The sequence below is a fragment of the Myxocyprinus asiaticus genome, chromosome 16 (assembly GCF_019703515.2).
Source record: "Myxocyprinus asiaticus isolate MX2 ecotype Aquarium Trade chromosome 16, UBuf_Myxa_2, whole genome shotgun sequence".
Lineage (NCBI taxonomy): Eukaryota > Metazoa > Chordata > Actinopteri > Cypriniformes > Catostomidae > Myxocyprinus > Myxocyprinus asiaticus.
Window position 1 is genome coordinate 19,957,803 of NC_059359.1, and position 21,088 is coordinate 19,978,890.

At 37.4% G+C, this 21,088-nt stretch overlaps 1 protein-coding gene across 3 annotated transcripts in view; it reads right to left on the minus strand.

Annotated features, from left to right (window-relative positions):
* The window catches only part of pear1 (platelet endothelial aggregation receptor 1), a 73,612-nt gene that overhangs the window by 5,506 nt on the left and 47,018 nt on the right, over positions 1-21,088 (minus strand). For all 3 annotated transcript variants that reach the window (XM_051721796.1, XM_051721795.1, XM_051721793.1), the window contains exons 10-15: positions 14,717-14,929; positions 13,493-13,667; positions 13,151-13,271; positions 11,364-11,527; positions 10,860-10,962; positions 2,873-3,019 (exon numbers count right to left, since the gene is read on the minus strand). In XM_051721796.1, coding sequence (XP_051577756.1) covers positions 2,873-3,019; positions 10,860-10,962; positions 11,364-11,527; positions 13,151-13,271; positions 13,493-13,667; positions 14,717-14,929 — 923 coding nt within the window. The remainder of the gene's footprint in view (positions 1-2,872; positions 3,020-10,859; positions 10,963-11,363; positions 11,528-13,150; positions 13,272-13,492; positions 13,668-14,716; positions 14,930-21,088) is intronic.

The following is a 21,088-nucleotide window of genomic DNA, read 5'->3' on the forward strand; positions in this document are numbered from 1 at the left end:
TGATTGAGTACATAAACAATCAGTGTTCAAAACAATGTCCTTATCTTACCCTGATTCACTAAGGTAAGCCTATAATAATTATTTGTATTTTGAGCTGTGGGGTTCGATTTGGTGCGAAATTGCTGGTTTATTACGAACATCCTTGCGTTATTACATCATGTCCGTGAACGCGTTATTTTTTCCTACCTGTTTTCTGGCATTTCCCGCCTCCTGCATTCGGATTGGCTACTGAGAGCTACTCACAAGCAGTCTGCGATTGGGCAGTTGAGAAGTCGTTCATATAGCCTTAGTAATGTATAAGTTACAGAAAAACAAAAAGCCACTAAGTTCGAAGTTCAGTGCGAATTTTAAATGGTTAACATTAGACAAGACAAAACTATCACATGCATTTAAATCAGCTGTTTACTGCTTTGTCGTTTAATATTATAATGGGGGCGATGTAACGTCACAGCTTCCAGTGTATGAACGTGTGTGTGTTTTTACTCTCTTCTGTCCTATACAACTGATAGACCTATTTACTATACATTATATTCCATACAGCTAAATATACGATATGTAACATAATTTGTTACTTCTTTTCTATAAGTTATTATCATTGATTAATCCTGCAATTCGTTTTTTTATTTTTTTTTATTATTAAAAATAATATTATTTCAACGTAACAATTAGAACAAAGGGATAATTCACCCAAAAATGAAAATTATCTCATCATTTACTCACTCTCATGCCATCCCAGATGTGTTTGACTTTCTTTCATCTGCTGAACACAAACAAAGATTTTTGGAAGAATATCTCAGCTCTGCAGCTCCATACAATGATGATTTGATTTGATTTACAATGACATTATTATTTTTTTCAGACAAAATAACAATTTCCATACATGTAGTCTTCTTGTAGTCTTTTCGATTCCATCGCTACGTGTATTTCTTTTCCACGGCATTCTCAGAAAAGTTACCTTGATATTTTATATTCTTATATTTGGCATACAGTGAAACCATAAATGTGGGAGCCAGGCAAAATCGGTTTGTCATAAAAAATTTCTCATTCATATCACTCATTATTGTTCAGGACAAAGTGATGTCACATATAACTAATTATTTTCTTACCAGTACATTTATTCAGCCATTTACAATTAATAAAAAGAAAACACACAAATAGTTTTTCTACTGTCGGAATGGTAAAGTGTCAGAAGTTAGAATAACCCTAATGCCTTATCTTGAAGGTGGATAAGACAACCATCCAATAAGAAGGTGTCCTCAAGCTGGTGACCTATAGACAACTTTCGTCCAATCATTTGACGTCTAATTATATCAATAGCGGGAGTTGCCGGAATACGGGTGGGGGAAAAATAACACTCCATGAACATAGGAAAGAAGAGCCGGCGGTCTCGTTCCCATGTAAACAGTAGATGGTGGTAATGCACTGTTTTAGTTTGTGAGTAACCGTTAAAAAGAGGAAAGAAACTACAGTTCAATCAGTCACACCCACACAGTTCAGGACAGCAATCTGGATGGATGTTTATATGTTATCCGTTTGGAGTTGTTTACTTGCTATAATGCTTGGATATGTTTTCTGGTAGGGTTATTAAAGCTGATATATTGCTTGTCATGCTTGTATGAATCAAATATTACTCGTTTGTTGACCCATCACGATGTATCTGTGTTATCTGGGGAAGTTACTGTGACATGTTTACTAATATTTATGACTTCTGAAATTGACTGTTAACTGTTATACTGCATTTTTAAGCATATTAATTTAATGTTTAATAAAGTATATTTTAGTGGTGGTGGCGTAGTGGGCTAAAGTACAGAGGTGGTAAGCAGAAGGTTGCCGGTTCGTTCCCCACAGCCACCACCATTGTGTCCTTGAGCAAGGCACTTAACTCCAGGTTGCTCCAGGGGGATTTGTCCCTGTAATAAGTGAACTGTAAGTTGCTTTGGATAAAAGCGTCTGCCAAATGCATAAATGTAAATGTATTGAATCCTTGTTTTATGTTTTTAATGTACTGTTATTGAGTCCCCTGTTCTCTATGTAAAAGTGCTTTGAGTGTAGTGTCAGAAAAGCACTATAAGGGGGGCCTGGGTAGCTCAGTGAGTACTGACGCTGACTACCACCCCTGGAGTTGCAAGTTCGAATCCAGGGTGTGCTGAGTGACTCCAGCCAGGTCTCCTAAGCAACCAAATTGGTCCGGTTGCTAGGGAGGGAAGAGTCACATGGGGTAACCTCCCTGTGATCACGATTAGTGGTTCTCACTCTCAATGGGGCGCGTGGTAAGTAGTGCGTGGATCGCAGAGAATAGCATGAGCCTCCACGTGCGGTGTCTCTGCGGTGTCATGCACAACAAGCGTGATAAAATGTGCAGACTGACAGTCTCAGAAGCAGAGGCAACTGAGACTTGTTCTCCACCACCTGGATTGAGGTGAGTAACCGCACCACCACAAGGACCTACTAAGCAGTGGGAATTGGGCATTCCAAATTGGGGAGAAAAGGGGATTAAAAAAAGAAAAGCGCTATAAGTGTAAAATTCATTCATTCAAAATATGTGAATACAAGTGTTGTTTATCTTCATCAAAGCAAGTAATATTTCAGTTTTAAATGTTTAATTATATAATGTAATATCAACATGAAAATACACGTTATGACTCCGGCTCTGAATATCTCCAGTCATGATCACACAGGTGATGTCCACGTAAGCTTAAATCATGAGATTCATCCGCCAGAAGAGCAGTGCCGAAACACGACTGACATAATGTGTTCTTCCGCAAATTGCTTGTAATTTTAAGTTTCAACCACAGATGTCGCTGGAGTGCACAAAGTTACACAGTGCAGCTTTAACCTAAGAGCTCTCAGACCCTGCTGTGTAGTTACTCACTGTGTTGACACTGAGCTCCCCAGAATCCAGGTTTGCACAGGCAGGTTCCGGTGTGTGCCTGACAGGTGGCGCTGTTGTCGCATGAGCAGGTCTGGTTGCACTGATGACCCCATGTGCCTTCTGGACACTGCTGTGTACAGCGCAGACCTGCAGATAGGGAGAGATAACAGACTGAAACTTACTGAATTGCTTTGCTTTAATATTTAGAATGTCTGCGATTTCAAAAGACTGCAATCGTGAATAAGCTTTGGAAACGTTCAGAATGACAAACATCTGTACTACTCGTACTATTTTTGCAGTATGCAATACTGTATGTATACTGTGCACCAGTGTTTCCTACAGAATTCAACTCTTGGAGTGGGAGGAAATGCACCGCCAGCACTTTTTATATTATTTTGATAGAAAATTGATAATTATATTAGTTATATTATTGTTTATAATATATATTATTTATATAATTGTATAATATATTATATACAATTAACAATTTAATAACAAAAAATGTATTGCAAAAGTTTATTTGTTGCTAGCTACACATTATCATACGAACATTGAACAACACTGATTCAGTGAGTTAATTTAGTAAAGGATTCATCAGACTGTGCACTTTTTGATGGGGCTCACTTTTACCCAGTCATCATGAATATTAAATCATTTTAATATAATACTGAATAATCATGTGCTGAGTTACATTTATGTTGTTGTTCTTGGCAGATACCTTTAACAAATACTTTAACAGGTAGTTAAAGGGCAGTTCACCCAAAAATTTAATTTCTGTCATTATTCACCCTCAAGTCTGTATGAATTTGCCTCTTTCTTAGAACACAAAAGGAGATGTTAGGCAGTATGTCTCAGTCAGCATTCACTGTCACTGCATCTTTTTTTTTTTTCCATACGATGTAAGTGAATGGTGACTAAAACATTTTCTCTAACATCTCTTTTTAAGCTCCACGGATGAAAGTCTTACAGGTTAGCAAGAACATGACAGAATTGTCATTTTTGAGTTAACGATCACTATAAGAATACAAATCATTACTCACCAGTTATATTAAAAATGTTAACAAATGAAATCCTGAGAGAACCTTGCTTATACATGTATATTAAAGATAGACTGATAATAATATTTTATAGATTTATTATATAGTATTAATATTACTATATTATTATTGTTTATGTACAATATATTCCATATTTATTAACACCCAAATATGTAATTTTGTGTTTACTGGGGATCCACACTTACAATAAACCGTGTAACATGCTGTATTTGCTATACATTAATTTACTCACTTTTTCACAAAACATTTTTGGTTTAGACAGACTCTTACATAAATCATTATTATTCTTTCACAAACTCAAAAAACATGTTTTTTTTTTTTTTCAAAACCACTGAAATTAAATATTTAAACAAGCACACAAACATGCACACTCTTGAATTAAAAAAAGACAAAAAATATATGTTGAAACTGAATCAAGTTTGAACTTGAAAGCATCATATTTTTAACCCCTACAAACATGTACCATGGCAACTATAGTTCTGCCAAAAATACCACAGTTACTACAATTATTGTTAATAAAATAAAATATATACAGTACATTAACAAACATAATTTTTTTACCGGTGGCAACTTTAGTCAAGAAGATTCTTTGTACACAGGTGATTCCATTTGAGTTTCAAGTTTTATAGTTGTCACAGACCTCCAGCTGTCACTACCAGTGCCCTCGACCACGGAGGTCATTCCACTGTCAATGCCTGTGCTCACAGCCACCAAGGCTGTTGACCTGTCCCTGTCGGTGCCCACGACCACAGAGGTCGTTCCCCTGTCATTGTCTGAGCCCACAGCCACAGAGGCTGTTGACCTGCCTCTGTCAGTGCCCACAGCCACAGAGGCTGTTCCCCAGTCCATGTTGGTCCTCACAGCCACAGAGGCTGTTCCCCAGTCCATGTCGGTCCTCACAGCCACGGAGTTTGCTCCCCTGTCACTGCCAGTGCTCACAGCAGCAGAAGCTGTTCCCTAGTCATTGCCTGTGCTCACAGCCACGGAGGCTGCTCCCCTGTCACTGCCTGTGCTCACAGCCACGGAGGCTGCTCCCCTGTCACTGCCTGTCCTCACAGCCACGGAGGCTGTACCCCAGTCCATGTCGGTCTTCACAGCCACGGAGGCTGTTCCCCAGTCCATGTCGGTCCTCACAGCCACGGAGGCTGTTCCCCAGTCCATGTCGGTCCTCACAGCCACGGAGGCTGTTCCCCAGTCTATGTCGGTCCTCACAGCCACGGAGGCCGTTCCCCAGTCTCTGCCAGTGCTCTCGGCCACGGAGGCCACTCCCCAGTTGCAGCTGGCAGGTCTCATGGCCACGGAGGCCTTTCCCCAGTCTCTGTCAGTGCCCACGGCCACATAGGCCGCTCCCCAGTTGCAGCTGCCAGTGCTCACGGCTGCAGAGGCTGTTCCCCTGTCGCGGACAGTGTCCACGGCCACAGAGGCCGTTCCCCTGCCGCGACCAGCTCCCACACATGAGCTTACCATGGATCTGCCGCCTGAGCCTTCCACAGCTCCGCCCCCTGAGCCGCTCCCTCCTGAACCCTGTCTAGCGGCGGCCGACGAGTCCGTTACCCCCTGTCCAGTGGCTGACGCCTCTGCTCTGAGGCTGCCTCCCAGGCTGCCAGATCCCGCTCCTTTCCTTATACTTCCTCCCTGGTTTCTCTCCCTTCCCTCCCTTTCTGTTGTGTTTTCTGTTCTTTGTTAGTGCTTGTTTTGTTTGTCTTTTCTTTTGTCTTTTGACTTCCACTTCTCCCCGCTACTGCAGCCAGAGCCGGGATCCTCAGTCTTGAAGTGAATATTTATTGTTAATAAATCCTTTGAACTGTTCCTCTGCTCTTGGGTCTCTTTGTCTCGCTCTCACTGTCTTGACAACAGTATAGTTACAATAATTGCAGTAACTATTATATTTTGGCAGAAACTTTTATTATCAAAGTTAAAGGTTCAAACATTTGTTAGTGACAGTTTCAACAGAACAGATACAATCTATTTTATTAGTGCCATTCTGATGTATTTCTATTTATTTAGGATTGAACTATGAAAGATTAACTGCATGACACACAACGGTAAAGAGCAATTGTTTGTAAGCAACTTGCTCATTCCACTTTTATAATCAGAACTCACATATTTCTGCTTTCATAAAGTCTTAACTATTTTCCTGACTTGAAGAACTGATTCTCGTCTTGTGCTGCGTGAGGAGACTTTGTATGATATTGTTATTCAAAGAGACTCATTATTTTGAACTTGCCCAACATTACGCATTCTGGCTGCTACTTGCTCTTTCTGACACAAAACCAGTCTATACAAAACCAACACAGACAAATTGAGGAATTGGTCATCTTTTTGTTAGGCGAGTGTACATGGAAACCTCTGTGTCGTGAGGTTGAGTGACAGCGCATCTGCCACGCTGCATATTGCGGAGAGAGCGCATGCCTAATAAATGATTTTGCGAAGTGAAGGTGAAAGACAGTCCAGGCCAGCGCAACAGTGTGGAAGAGTGGACTGAAGAGTGCGATTTGCTCTGGGCTTCGTTTCCCAATAACGATCGATCTTAATGCTTAAGGGCTGGGTTTCCCGATAACGTTGCAACTTAAGCTTTTACGATCATCTTAACTAATGTCGCTCGTTATTTTACAATGAAGTAATGCCTGTTTCCCAAACCAGCATATAGATCGCTTGTTATAAAGTTGAACTTAAGTGCTTCATTATGGGAGCTGTCTGGTCCAAATTAGTGCTGATCACTTTGGCCAGTATGTCCAGGAGATTGTCTTCTCAACCTGAAAATAATATGGAAATATTAACAAACATAGAAGTTATTTGTAACCTTGTCGAGGAGCCAAAATGTATTAACTATTACAGAATTTAATTCAAGAAATAATTATGGCTTCAGTAAGGCAGAGTTTCAGATGTATTGATGCTCAATCATAGAGATTATTGAAAGTGACGCGATTAATGCACGTTACGTGAATGTACGCAATGTGCATCATAAGGGGCTCTCACGTTGCCTAAAGTTTCGTTCCTTTGGCTGGAAACTGAACAAATGCACACAGAACAGTTTTAAAATGATGGGCATCAGCACTGAACTACTTATAAAACTTTCTAAATATTAATAGATTATCTGGATAGACTTAAGAATTTAACCCCTACTGAGGCACTGTACTTGTATAGCTTTACTGCCATTAAGCAGCATGCAATTTGTTACTGCCTTGTAAAAAGACTATAGGCGAGCCAATTTGAACCAGCCATTGGAAGAAGGAAGAAGAGGAGGAGGAAGAGAGCGAGAGAGAAGCTCTCATTGCACACTCTCACTCTAATATCCTTTAATTATTTACTTAGGAATATTTATTTAAGTTTTAAACTGCATGGTCACATTAATTGTATATGTCTTCTTAAATCATCTCTTTAATAAGAACATATTGTCTTTCTATTACAATTATTGCTATTTAAATTATATACAATTATTACAATTATGCTTATCAAAGAAGGCTAATATAACGTTATACTATATTATGTTTTTTTTGTTGTAAATTTAGACCTATCACGTCTCATCCACAGACTATATAGCGATTTTTTCAACACTTTTTTATCCTCTGAAATATTTAACAATGGTTTTCCAGTGATCAAAATATATTAATACAATTTATTAAATGCCCCATTGTCTGTGATGAACTGTGAAAGATGTCAAAAAGATAAGTTTAAGTTGCACTTAATGGAGTTAAGATAGGTTCAAAGTTTTTGCGAACTACTTAGATTATGATGCTTTTGGGAAACGTGCCATATATATTACTTACTACTTAAGTGCTACTAACGTTCAACTTAATGCTTCGGGAAACCCAGCTACAAACGTTTTCTACGAGCGATTTTACGAACTTTCGTTATTTTTACATGCGTTTCCCAAAACTGCACTTAACATGAACGTGCAAGGACACGCTTTAAGTGCTACTTAAGAGAAATGCTGTCCATAAAGGTGAAGTGCTGAAATGTGACTGTATAGTGCTGCTCGTCATTGCAACTTCATTATATTTGTGCATACCTTTAAAAACGTTATTAATTTAGCTCACTGGAAATATTTACAAATATTTTTTTAAATGTACAACTTAATTCATCACATAATTGTTTTGCGCAGAACGATATTATTTTTTTTTACACAATCACTGCTTCGTTCATCAGATGTGCATTTTAATATTTTGTTTTCAAAATTTGCTCTGTGGGTCGAGATTAAAGCTTCCAGGATCAGTGAAGACAGCGGAGACCTTGTGTATGGTCCTGCTAATGACAACAAGCATTAATTGAATATAACGAGGTTCACTGTGCTATTGCAGAGTGCAATATAAGGAGACATGGAAGCTGCGCTTTAGGGACATTCACCAATCAAAGGGAGATCTGCTTTTTACTCCCAAAAGTGATAACGGTAACAGCAATGTTACACAACATGTGAAGTATTACACAACGCATGGTGCGGGCGAGAGCACCATTAGGTGTCAGAGAGGAAGAGGATATGAGGATGAGGAGCCAATATACTGTACGGACGATTTTCATGCACAGCAGCAAGTTATTGACTTTTTTCCTTCTCTCTCTGATTGTAATTTTTACAGTTCACTGCAACAATCATGCTGTTTCCAACTAGTTCACAAATAACTTTATTTGTTTACTTATTAATTTCTGTTCATCCAATATTGACTAACCATTTTCTGCATTTATTATTGTTGTTATTATTTTTATTAAACTTGTCGGTTAAAAATTATAAAATAAAACGTATGTATACTGATATTAAATGAGCATAAAGTGTAGCTATGGGTATTTATATTGTATCAGGTGGAATTTCGCATTTGTCCTGCAGGTGTCTGCATAAGTCTGTGTCCTTACAATGTTCTTTTTTTTTTTTGGGGGGGGGGGGATTTTTTCCCCTTTTTCTCCCAATTTGGAATGTCCAATTCCCAATGCGCTCTAAGTCCTCGTGGTCGCATAATGATTCGCCGGGTGGCGGAGGACGAATCCCAGAACTCCGCGTCTGAGACAGTCAACCCGCGCATCTTATCACGTAGCTTGTTGAGCGTGTTGCCACGGAGACATAGCGCGTGTGGAGGCTTCACGCCATCCACCGCAGCAACCACGCTCAATTCACCATGCGCCCCACCGAGAACAAACCACATTATACCGACCACGAGGAGGTTACCCCATGTGACTCTACCCTCCCTAGCAACCGGGCCAATTTGGTTGCTTAGGAGACCTGGCTGGAGTCACTCAGCATGCCCTGGGATTCGAACTAGCAAACTAGCGAACTCCAGGGGTGGTAGCCAGCGTATTTTACCACTGAGCTACCCAGGCCCCTCCTTCGATGTTCTTAGCGCTGTACGATTACTCCAGAGCACTCGTTAATCTACAAGCATTTTCAAGTACTACTTATGTTAGGATGCTTTTGGGAAACAGGCCACAAAACTAAGATGAATCTTAAGATGGATTCTACGATCTACTTAGGCTTACGATGCTTTTGGGAAACAAGGCCCTGAGCAATTTAATTTGCTCTTCCTCAGGAAATTATTGCACAATTATTAAAATACATCGCGACCCAACATTTATGGCTAAGCGATGCAATTTGGAATGTGGCCCATAGTTTTAGAAACGTCTAGAGAAATGAGAGATAGTGTTTCTCTTCACCCTGCAGCTTAGCAGTTCTGCACACAAAGCACTTTTGCTATTTCCTCTTTTCTTTGTGCTGTATTATTATGAGAGAGCGCCACATTATGAAAACCGTAAACACCAGATAGCTCCAACGTCGCTCACTTGCAATGTTGACAGCATTGTTGATTATAAAAATAGCAATAGTTTTAATGCATTGCTCGCTTACAGAGACGCTCTGTATTTTCTGAGCCATTCGCATGTCGAATCAACAGGTTTATAGATCTGTAACATCTTAATTCAATAAATATGTGCGTCCTCACTGCGCACGCTCAACAAGTGTTTAATGAGCAACTGAAAGCAAGAGAGAAAGAGAGGGACGCAGAAGAGATGATTTATTAGCACAGATTCTGGAATTACAGTTTGATATAAAGACAAGCTTATTGATTTGATTTGTTCATCTGTATGGATTGGTTTAGCAGTTCTTAGCAACATGTTAAAATATAAAATAGTGCAGAAATTCCCAGTATTAAGAATGTGGAACATGCGGGATTGATTACATTTGTGCACAATACCCGCATCCAATAATATAATAATGGTTATTTTTACTACATTAAGAAGTTACAGTAATATATTACAATTGTATTATAATAACCAATAATAACTATACTATAACAGTGTTTCTCCCAGGATTTTTTTCAGCAGAGGTGCTGGAAAACTCTGGACCCGTATTAACGCGTATTGGTCAAGGAATAGCTTAAAACAGGGGTGTCAAACTCAGTTTCAGCCTGGGCCACATCAGGTTTTATTTGTGCCCTCAAAGGGCCCATTGAAAATGTGGCACTAGCAATTACAAATAATATTACATGTTATGTGCATTGAAATGCACATTTGACAGTACAGTATTGATTTTGAGGTTGGGATGCAAATTATGATATTAACAACAGTAACATCTGTGGGAAAAAATGAACACCTAATTTTTATATGTCTAAATTGAAATATTCTGACAGTCTGTCTAAGTTGGGTCAGTTAGCGCTTAGTCTTATGGATCATTTTTATACTGCCTGCATTTGCTTTTTGGACCTTCAAAGGTCTGGTCACCATTTATTTGCATTGTATGGACCTACAGTGCTGAAACATTCTTCTAAAAATCTTTGTTTGTGTTCAGCAGAAAAAAAAAAGTCATACACATCTGGGATGGCATAAGGGTGAGTAAATGATGAGAGATTTTTCATTTTTGTGTAAACTATCCCTTTAATGTCTGAAAATGTGCTCAAAAAAACAAACAGTTATAAAGATATCTTTTCTTTTAAATGTCAATGAAGTCTTACCTGTCCAGCCTGGTAAACACATACACTGTCCTGTAACACTGTGACATCCATCATCATGCAGACAGTCACATTTGTGTTGACAATCTGGGCCAAATGTCCCGATCTGTATAGCAGAATGGAAATATTGATTCAGGAAGATCAAATAACCCAGACTTTGCCAGAGAGACTTTACAGCTCTAACATAATGACTACTTTCACTTTATAATTGCCATGCATTTATTCTCTCAGCAAAACAAATGATCTGTTGCTGTGTCTTATAACAGGATTTATTCACTGTTATATAACACTCTCTATTCCATTCAGATTTTGAGTGTTACACATTTACCATCATGCTGATGGTGTAAAATTATTTCAGCTGATTTAGGAGAAAGATATTTTGAACAGACAAACGTGAACTTAAACTTGAGGGACTTTTTAATTGGATCACTGTGCATCCTCTGAACTGGCTTAAAGGTGAATTATTCTAAATACATTTGCATATACTAAAGCAGATCTTTGACTCACAGGACAGGGCACGTCACAGGAAGCCCCTCTCCACCCTGCGGTGCACCTGCAAGAACCATCGATCGGGTGACAGGATGCTCCATTTGCACACTGGCATGTGAAGTTGCAGCCGGGGCCCCACGTGCCCTCCGAACATGCAATGGAACAGTCCAGCCCTTTCCATCCTAAACAGACACACAAAAACCCACTGTTGGAGCACGGGCATTGTCCTCACTTTACCCAACAGACAGTCAACTTCAATAACGAGGTGAAGCTACAGAAGGGAACAAATATTTGAAAACATATATTGTATATTTTATGAGATTATCTGCTGACAAAATGATAATTTTTTCCCTAAAATTGTGCTGATGAAGATAAATAAAAGCACATAAAAACATTAGGTAAAACTGTTAACAGTTTTTATATAGCTGTTTTTGCAAGAGTTTTTGTAACAGTTTTTCTCCCTGTACTTCTTGTGCTGAAAATAATTAAAGGAATATTCCAGGTTCAATTCAAGTAAAGCTCAATCGACAGACTTTGTGGCATAATGTTATTTACCACAGAAAATAATTTTTTACAACATTACAGTGAGGCACTTACAATGGAAGTGAATGTGTCCAATTTTTGAAGGGTTTAAAGGCAGAAATTTAAAGCTTATAATTTTATAAAAGCACTTACATTAATTCTTCAGTTAAAACTCATGTATTATTTGAGCTGTACAGTTGTTTAAATTGTCCATTTTTAGGGCCTTGTTAAGGTTTTAGGGTTATGGCATTACCACTGTCATCATGGCAAAAACTTGTAAAATTGTATATATAACTTCACACAGAAAATGTTTGTAAGCAATTTTATTAACCTAAAATCATGTTAACACATATATTGTTTACGTCTTGTGGCTATATTTTTGAAATAGAGAGTATTAATTATATGTTATGAGAGTATTAATTATATGAGAGTATAAATTAATGTTTATGGATTGGCCACATTCACTTCCATTGTAAGTGCCTCACTGGAACCCAGATTTTTGCTTCTTTTTTTTAAAGAATAGGAGGGAGAAGTCAAAACAAATTTTTGTAATAATCAACATTATGCCACATATGGTGTCAAATGAGCTTAACTTGTAGTGAACCCGGAATATTCCTTTGACATTTTCATCAAATTCTCCATCAAATAACCGTCGCTGCAATTGTCTTGCCATCCGCCATGATTTACACCATGTCCTTACCAGACGAGATACGATAAGTGTCACGAGCAGTGGTAAGTTTTAATGGTAACAATTTACAATAAGGTTCCATTTGTTAACAACATTAGTTAACATGAACTAACAATGAACAATACATATACAGCACTTATTGATCTTGGTTAATTTCAACATGTAGTAATACATTTTTAAAATCAAAAGTTGTATTTGTATTTGTATTTTTATTAACTAGCATTAACAAAGATGAATAAATGCTATAAAAATAAATATTGTTCATTGTTAGTCCATGATACCTAAACCATTAACTAATGTTAATGAATGGAACCTCATTGTAAAGTGTTACAGTTTCAATTTGTCTGTCCACACTGAACACGAAACTGCTGTGCAATGCAGTACAGTCACAGCCAATCACAACATATTTGATGTTTAATGTAAAGTTATGAGGAACAGGATTTTAGACCAATGCTTGTCATGGTCGCAGCTGGTTAGGACAAAAACTCTGATAAACATGGAAGCTATAGAAAGCAGTCACTGACACCAACACACTTATAGATTCCTTGACTGATCTCACTGATACTCACTAATTCAGTGTACTCCCAAAACTCACCTTCCTTACAGAAGCATGTTCCATCGATTGGAGAGCAGGCTATAGAGTTTACACAAGTACAAAGAGACGAGCAGCCTTTCCCATAGAAACCATCCTCACAGAGCTTCTCACAGTGCATTCCCTAAACACATGCACAAAGACACGTGCATGCACATAGACACACAAAGAAGAAGAATAAAAATCCAAGATGACACTGACAAACCTGTGCATGGTTAAAATTAGGCATTACAAATCAACAGCTAAGCTAAATCATAAAGCCAACTGTTGTCAGAAGTATCAGAGTAGTTTTAGTATTATTGAGTTATGTCAAAAGGTCTTTTATGTGTGTGTGTAAATACACACCGTGTATCCAGGGGTACAATGGCACTGGCCTGTCACTGTGTCACATACCCCTCCATTCACACAAAGGCAGGGCTCCAGGCAACCATTACCATAGTATCCGTGAGCACAGGTTTCATTACAGTACAGCCCCGCCCACCCTGGTTGACAGGTACACTCCCCCTTCAGGGGGTGACAGCTGTAAAATTCATGAAACAATTAGAACAGAAGAGAAAACATGATGATATCTGAGTCTAATCTATTAAACAGCATATGAAATGATTTAAAGTACAGAAATTCAGAGCATATACAGATATTTAATACATTTCTACTCTGGTGCATTTTGTAGTTTTCTAGGTGTGTCTATAGCCGCTTTTGCCATTCGTGCTGATCCGGGCCAGTTGGCATGGTTGCGGTTTCTTTTTCCACTGTGTTGCTTGAATGTACGTAACAAGTACGTCAGTTGGTGAAGGCGTGAGAGGTAAACACTGGAATGAGTGTGCTATGGAGGATGGTGGCATATTCCAGTTTTTGGGACTGCTTTTCCCCCTGGTTTTTACTCTGTGAAAGCACAGGGAAGACAAATCCCATGTCGCAAAAAGGAAAGCATAGAGAAAAGGCGAGAGGTTTACCATCATTTGCTGAGGGGTTGTGCATGTCACCGGACATAAACACACAGAAAGGTAAAAGTTCCCAAACTAGTTAAAAAGGACATTTACTGACAAAATATGATACGAGTAATACAATGATATATTCTATGATTTTAAATGATCTAGCTTGCATAATCTACCTCACTGAAGAAAAAGGCATGCTGAAAAATGATGTGCTAGACTAGTTAAACTATCATCATAAAATCACGAAGATACACCAAACATACACTATTTTTTTAATTACATTTTATTAACCTCACCATAAAGGACTTTGCCAGCTACCAAGAAACAATGAGTTACCTTGGCATTGGCAAACTGAAAATCGTGAATCGCCACGTACTAAAGCCATTGCACCAGTGCAGTTAAGCACGGTTAGCCACTGGATGAGAAATCTGGGCGGAAAACTGTTTGTAATCATGCTGTACTGAATCATGCTCAAGTGAAAATGCTACTGGAACCGTTCCTCACCGTGCTCAGAACCGTTCGGCCCGATGGTGGAAAAGTGGCTAATGGTTACCCTTACACTGTACACCACAGTAGTGGTGAACTAGTTCACTACATCACTTAGTGATCTGCAGTAATACACAATGATACACACCTGAGAGTGTTTTGTGAGTTGCAGAGGCAGCGTTGTTCACAGTGTATGCCATAGGCTCCATCAGGACACATTCTGTGGTCACAGCGTTGACCCTTAAAGCCTTGCTCACATAGACATCCACCGTGGATGTTATAGCAACGGGCCCCATTAGCACAGTCACACACGCCCTTACAGTCCTCACCATATGTACCCACTGGACACTCCTCATTACACCTAGACAGGAGAGATGCACAAACACTCAGTGATGTAAGCATGTAACCACACTGCTCAAACATCATTCATAGGTTTTAAAAATAAATTAGATTTTTGAATCTAAAAGCCTGACTAGAAATAATATGTATATATATATATATATATATATATATATATATATATATATATATATATATATATATATATATATATTTAAAAAAAGTAAAGAAAGAGAAAACTTCTAAAGGCCCACATATACATCATCTGAAATCTAAGAACGAACGGTTGTGACGTCATTTAGAAAATATCTGTCAAAAAAAGAATGTGTTTTTGCAATGGTTTCAGTGGTTCATAACAGCTTGCCTGGGAGAACTTTTAGCAAAAGTTCTTACTGACTGCTAAACACCTTCTGACTGCCATTGATCCACATCATCGGTAGGTGTAACCTGAAGCTCCACCTACTTTGAGGCCGACAGCTGATCCCCGTTTAGTCAGTTCAACCATTCTAGAATTTCCACAATCTGAGCCATTGGATTAGCCATAACCCCTCCAAAACCCGCACTCCAAAGATACAAAATGAGCTTTATTGAGACCCATATCGAGCAGAAACGGTTATCAAAAACAACAGCAGCAAAATAGCACCCTCAACTGACAACTGTTATGAGCAACATGACATAAAAATGGAATTAAGTTTCAATAAATCGCTGCAACTACAATACTATGAGAATGCGAAAAATTATTGACAGGCAGTTAGCGTCAGAGACTGCAGACTGTGGACACATTTTTGTTTGCTGTTTACAGAGTCTAGTGCTGTCACAGAGACAGGTGAGATATCTCACTATGCTTATTTCATTAATATCTTTCAGGGAATAGGAAATTTTTTTCCATGAAATAAACGCTTACAGCAACTTTAAGATTAGTACGTTTACAACAGCGTGCAGTTATTAGCGAGCTGGTGCAAATTTATCTACATCTGTACGATCATTCGTGTAGAGACATTTTCCAAGAACATGTCATGGATTGTTTTGTTTTTTATTATTAATTAGTCTACAAAAGGAATCAAATTTACTCATATACTCTTAAGTGCCCATTCACTCTTTTGTTTTCTTTTGTTTCACTCATGTGTTTTCTGCAGTGAAAGCCATTCAAACATCTGCCATAGCTTACTATGCCTATCATCATTCTTTAGTCTGTATTTTCCCATTAACACTCTTTGATACACCAATTTTTGCAGTAGTATCCGTGTCATCATAAATTACAATAACAGAGTGTGATCAGCGCATATTATGGCCGCGTATAGCATGTTAGTGCATTATAGCCATGAATTCTGAATGTAAACAAGACAAATTGTGCATTTTCTACTGCATATACACAGTTGTGGCCAAAAATATTGGCACCCTTGGTAAATATGAGCAAAGAAGGCTGTGAAAAAAATGTCTTTATTGTTTATCCTTTTGATCTTGAAAACATAGAACAAAAAAAGCAGATATTAAATATAAGATATATAAAAATAAATTAATAAGTATTATGAGATCAAATAAGAAGCAGTACAGGAGTAATACTCAAGGAACATGGAATGTGTTTAACAACATCATTAAAAAGGGTACTGGAAAAGCATGGAAATCCAAATTATTTTGTAAAAGATAACAATACAATTATAAATAAAACAAAAGACTTTGCCAATGAATTTAACGACTTTATAAATATATATATATATAATATTACAGTATTATATACACTACCGGTCAAAAGTTTTGAAACACTTGATTGAAATTTTTCTCATGATCTTAAAAATCTTTTGATCTGAAGGCGTATGCTTAAATGTTTGAAATTTGTTTTGTAGACAAAAATATAGTTGTGCCACCATATTAATTTATTTAATTATAAAACTAAAATGTAATTGAAAAAAAAAGTTTTTGAAATTGATGACTTGGACCAAATAATAAAGAAAAGCAGCCAATAAGTGCCCAACATAGATGGGAACTCCTTCAATACTGTTTAAAAAGTATCCCAGGGTGATACCTCAAGAAGTTGGTTGAGAAAATGTCAAGAGTACATGTCTGCAAATTCTAGGCAAAGGGTGACTACTTTGAAGATGCTAAAATATAACACAGTTTTGATTTATTTTGGATTTTGTTTAGTCACAACATAATTCCCATAGTTCCATTTATGTTATTCCATAGTTTTGATGAATTTACTATTATTCTAAAATGTGAAAAAAAAAAAAAAAAAAAAATATATATATATATATATATATATATATATATATATATATATATATATATATATATATATATATATATATATAATAAAGAATGAGTAAGTGTTTCAAAACTTTTGATGTGTAAAAATTCTGAAAATTTGTTCTATTTGCTGATGACACTATAATTTATATTGCTCTGGGAAAAGTTTGGAACAGCTTCTGAATACAGTATAAAGGGAATTGGAAGTCTTAAAGAAATGGTTTGATATTAAAAAGTTATCATTGAATCTAAGTAAAACAAAGTTTATAATATTTGGTTATTGGCAAATCAGTAATCAAGTTAAAACTATGATCAATGATGTTGAAATAGGAAGAGTGTATGAAAATACATTTCTAGGTATGATAATTGATCATAAATTATGTTGGAAACCACATATAAATAATGTAAAAACAAAAATGTCTAAAGCCATTGCAATATTATATAAAACTAAAGTATTTACTAGTAACTATTTATTAAATTACATGGTTTAAAATGTTGTGATCTAGTTGATCTTAAAACTGCACAGATATTGTACAAAGCACAAAATAATTTACTTCCTATGTGTATTCAAAGGTTGTTTGAAATAAATGAGAGCCAGTATGAACTTAGGGGAATATGTATGTTTAAAAAACAAGGGTAAGGACAAATATAAAAAATAGATGTATAACTGTCAAAGGGGTAAACTTGTGGAATAGTTGTGACAAGGAATTAAGAATGTGTAGTTTACTTAACAAAGTTAAGTTATTTTTTATAAAAAATAAGGTGGTAAACAAATATATAACTGAGGTATGATAATTATTGTGCATGAAATATTTGGAACTTTTGTTTTGCTAATGTTTTGTTTTGACTTTGTATAGTCTAAATATATTGGTGAAAGGGATGCCTATTAGGCTATGTTATGGCATAATGGTTATGGTAGGCATAATAAGCTAAAGCTTCAGCCTACACCTTTTCAGTCAATATTCTTTGTTTTCCTTTGCCTTATTTTAGTTATTTATTTCTATGTGCATTCATTTTGGAAAATTGTTAATAAGGACCAGAAATGTTTTTTTTTTTTTTTTTTTCAAAATATTCACAAAAATATATCCTCTAATGGATATCAAACAATTGGAAGCACAATGCAAGTTTTATCAAAAAACATTGTTTTTTTGTTGTTGTTGTTGTTGTTGTTTTTTTTGTCAAAAATATGTGTGGCACAAATATTGGCACCCTTTTATTCAATATTTTGTGCAACCTACCTTTGCCAAGATAAAAGCTCTGTGTCTTCTCCTATAATGCCTAATGAGGTTGGAGAACACATGGCAAGGGATCTGAGACCATTCCTCCATACAGAATATCTCCAGATCCTTCAAATGTTTTTTCTGTGGGGTTCATGTCAGGGGACTGGGATGGCCATGGCAGAACCTTGATCTTTTTGGTCAGTGAACCATTTTTTGTGTTGATTTTGATGTTTGTTTTTTTTTGTTTGTTTGTTTTTTGGATCATTGTACTGCTGGAAGATCCAACCATGGCCCATTTTAAGCTTTCTGGCTGAGGCAGTCAGGTTTAGATTTTTTATCTGTTGGTATTTGATAGAATCCATGAAGCCATGTATCCGAACAAGACGTCCAGGACCTCTGACATAAAAAGAGCCCAACAACGTTAAAAATTCACCATATTTAACCGTGGGCATGGGGCACATTTCCATATGGTTACCTCTCTGTGTGCGCCAAACCCATCTCTGGTGTTTGCTGCCAAAAAGCAACATTTTTGTTTTATCTGACCATAGAACACATCTGACCAATGCACACCATTGTTGTTCAGTGTTCTCCTTGACTCATGAATATTAACATAACCCAATGTGAGAGAGTTGCTTAGAAGTTACCCTGGCTTCCTTTGTGACATCGCGGACTATTGCACGCCTTGCCCTTGGAGTGATCTTTGGTGGTTGACCACTCCTGGGGAGGGTAACAATGGTCTTGAATTTCCTCTGACTGTGGATTGGTGGAGTTCAAACTCTTTAGAGATGGTTTTGTAACCTTTTCCAGCCTGATGAGCATCAACAACTCTTTTTCTGAGGTCCTCAGAAATCTCCTTTGTTCGTGCTTTTATACACATCCACAAACATGTGTTGTGAAGTTCAGACTTTGATAGATCCTGGGTAGCTCAGCGTGTAAAGATGCCGACTATCACTCCTGGAGTCGCGAGTTCGAATCCAGGGCGTGCTGAGTGACTCAGGCCAAATTGGTCCGGTTGCTAGGGAGGGTGGAGTCACATGGGGACCTACTCGTGGTCGCTATAATGTGGTTCGCTCTCGGTGGGGCGCGTGGTGAGTTGTGCATGGATGCCACTGAGAATAGTGTGAAGCCTCCACACGCGCTATGTCTCCATGGTAACGCGCCCAACAACCCACGTGATAAGATCCGTGGATTGACGTCTCAGACGCAGAGGCAACTGAGATTCATCCTCCGCCACCTAGATTAAGTCGAGTCACTATGTCACCACGAGGATTTAGAGCGCATTGGGAATTGGGAATTCCAAATTGGGGAGAAAAAGGGGAGAAAAAATAAAAAACAAAATAAAAATGAAAAATAAAACAGGGCGCCCACTCACACCTGATTGTCATCCCATTGTTTGAAAACACCTGACTCTAATTTAATCTTCAAATGAACTGTTAATCCTAGAGGTTCACATACTTTTGCCACTCACAGATATGTAATATTGGATAATTTTCCTCAATAAATAAATGACCAAGTATAATATTTTTGTCTCATTTGTTTAACTGGGTTCTCTTTATCTACTTTTAGGACTTGTGTGAAAATCTGATGATGTTTTAGGTCATATTTATTCAGAAATATAGAAAATTCTAAAGGGTTCACAAACTTTCAAGCACCACTGTAGGTGACGTCTGATCGTAGTTTTGGAGACTTTCTGACCCCAAGACCCAACTAATTTCTGCAAATCTCCAGCTGTGATCCTTGGATAATTTTTGGCCACTTGAACCATCCTCCTCACTATGCATGGAGACAATATACACTGGAAAATGACACGTCCTCTTCCAGGCTGACTCGTAACATCTCCAGTTGATTGGAACTTGTTAATTATTGCCCTAATGGTAATAATGGGTATTTTCAATGCTTTAGCTATTTTCTTATAGCCACTTCCCATTTTGTGAAGCTCAACAACCTTTTGCCGCACATCATAAATATATTCTTTGGTCTTAACCATTGTGATAGACGACTAAGTGTATTTGGCTAGTGTGTTACTTCATATTTATACCCCTCTAAAACAAGAAGTCATGACTGAACAATTTCATGTTCCTAGTCACCCAGGTGACCAAAATTTTTTGAAAATGAATGGGAATATACTTCAGATATATTTTACTCATTAGAATTTCTAGGGGTGCCAATAATTGTGGCCAACGTGTTTTGGAGAAAATATTTATTTAATTATGAGATTTTTTCCCCCCTTTCAATTAGTTTACTTCAATTAATGGTTTGATTATTTTGAATCAAAATTCAAAAGGATAAACAATAAAGACATATTTTTCTAAGCCTTCTTTGCTCATATTTACCAAGGTTGCCAATATTTTTGGCCAAAAATGTATATTACTTAAAATGTGTACTCAGTATTTTTTTCCTCATTAAAAAAGTTTAACTCCTAAAGACATGAATTGTAATTTTGCAATATATGTAGGAAATCATGACCACACATTAAAATGAAGACTCCAATCATATGAGTAACCTTATAAAAGCTGTTTTATTCTACATGGAGAGGGTCCGCACATGGGAGCCACCATGCTAGAATCACATGACCAGCCAAATACTAATCCCTTATTCTCAGTAACCATCCTGATATTTGAAACTTTCACTCATTGATTAAAGTAATCATGGCTGACTGTGAATATTACATTTCTACAATGGCATCTGAAACTAAAAACTATTGATTTTAAATGATG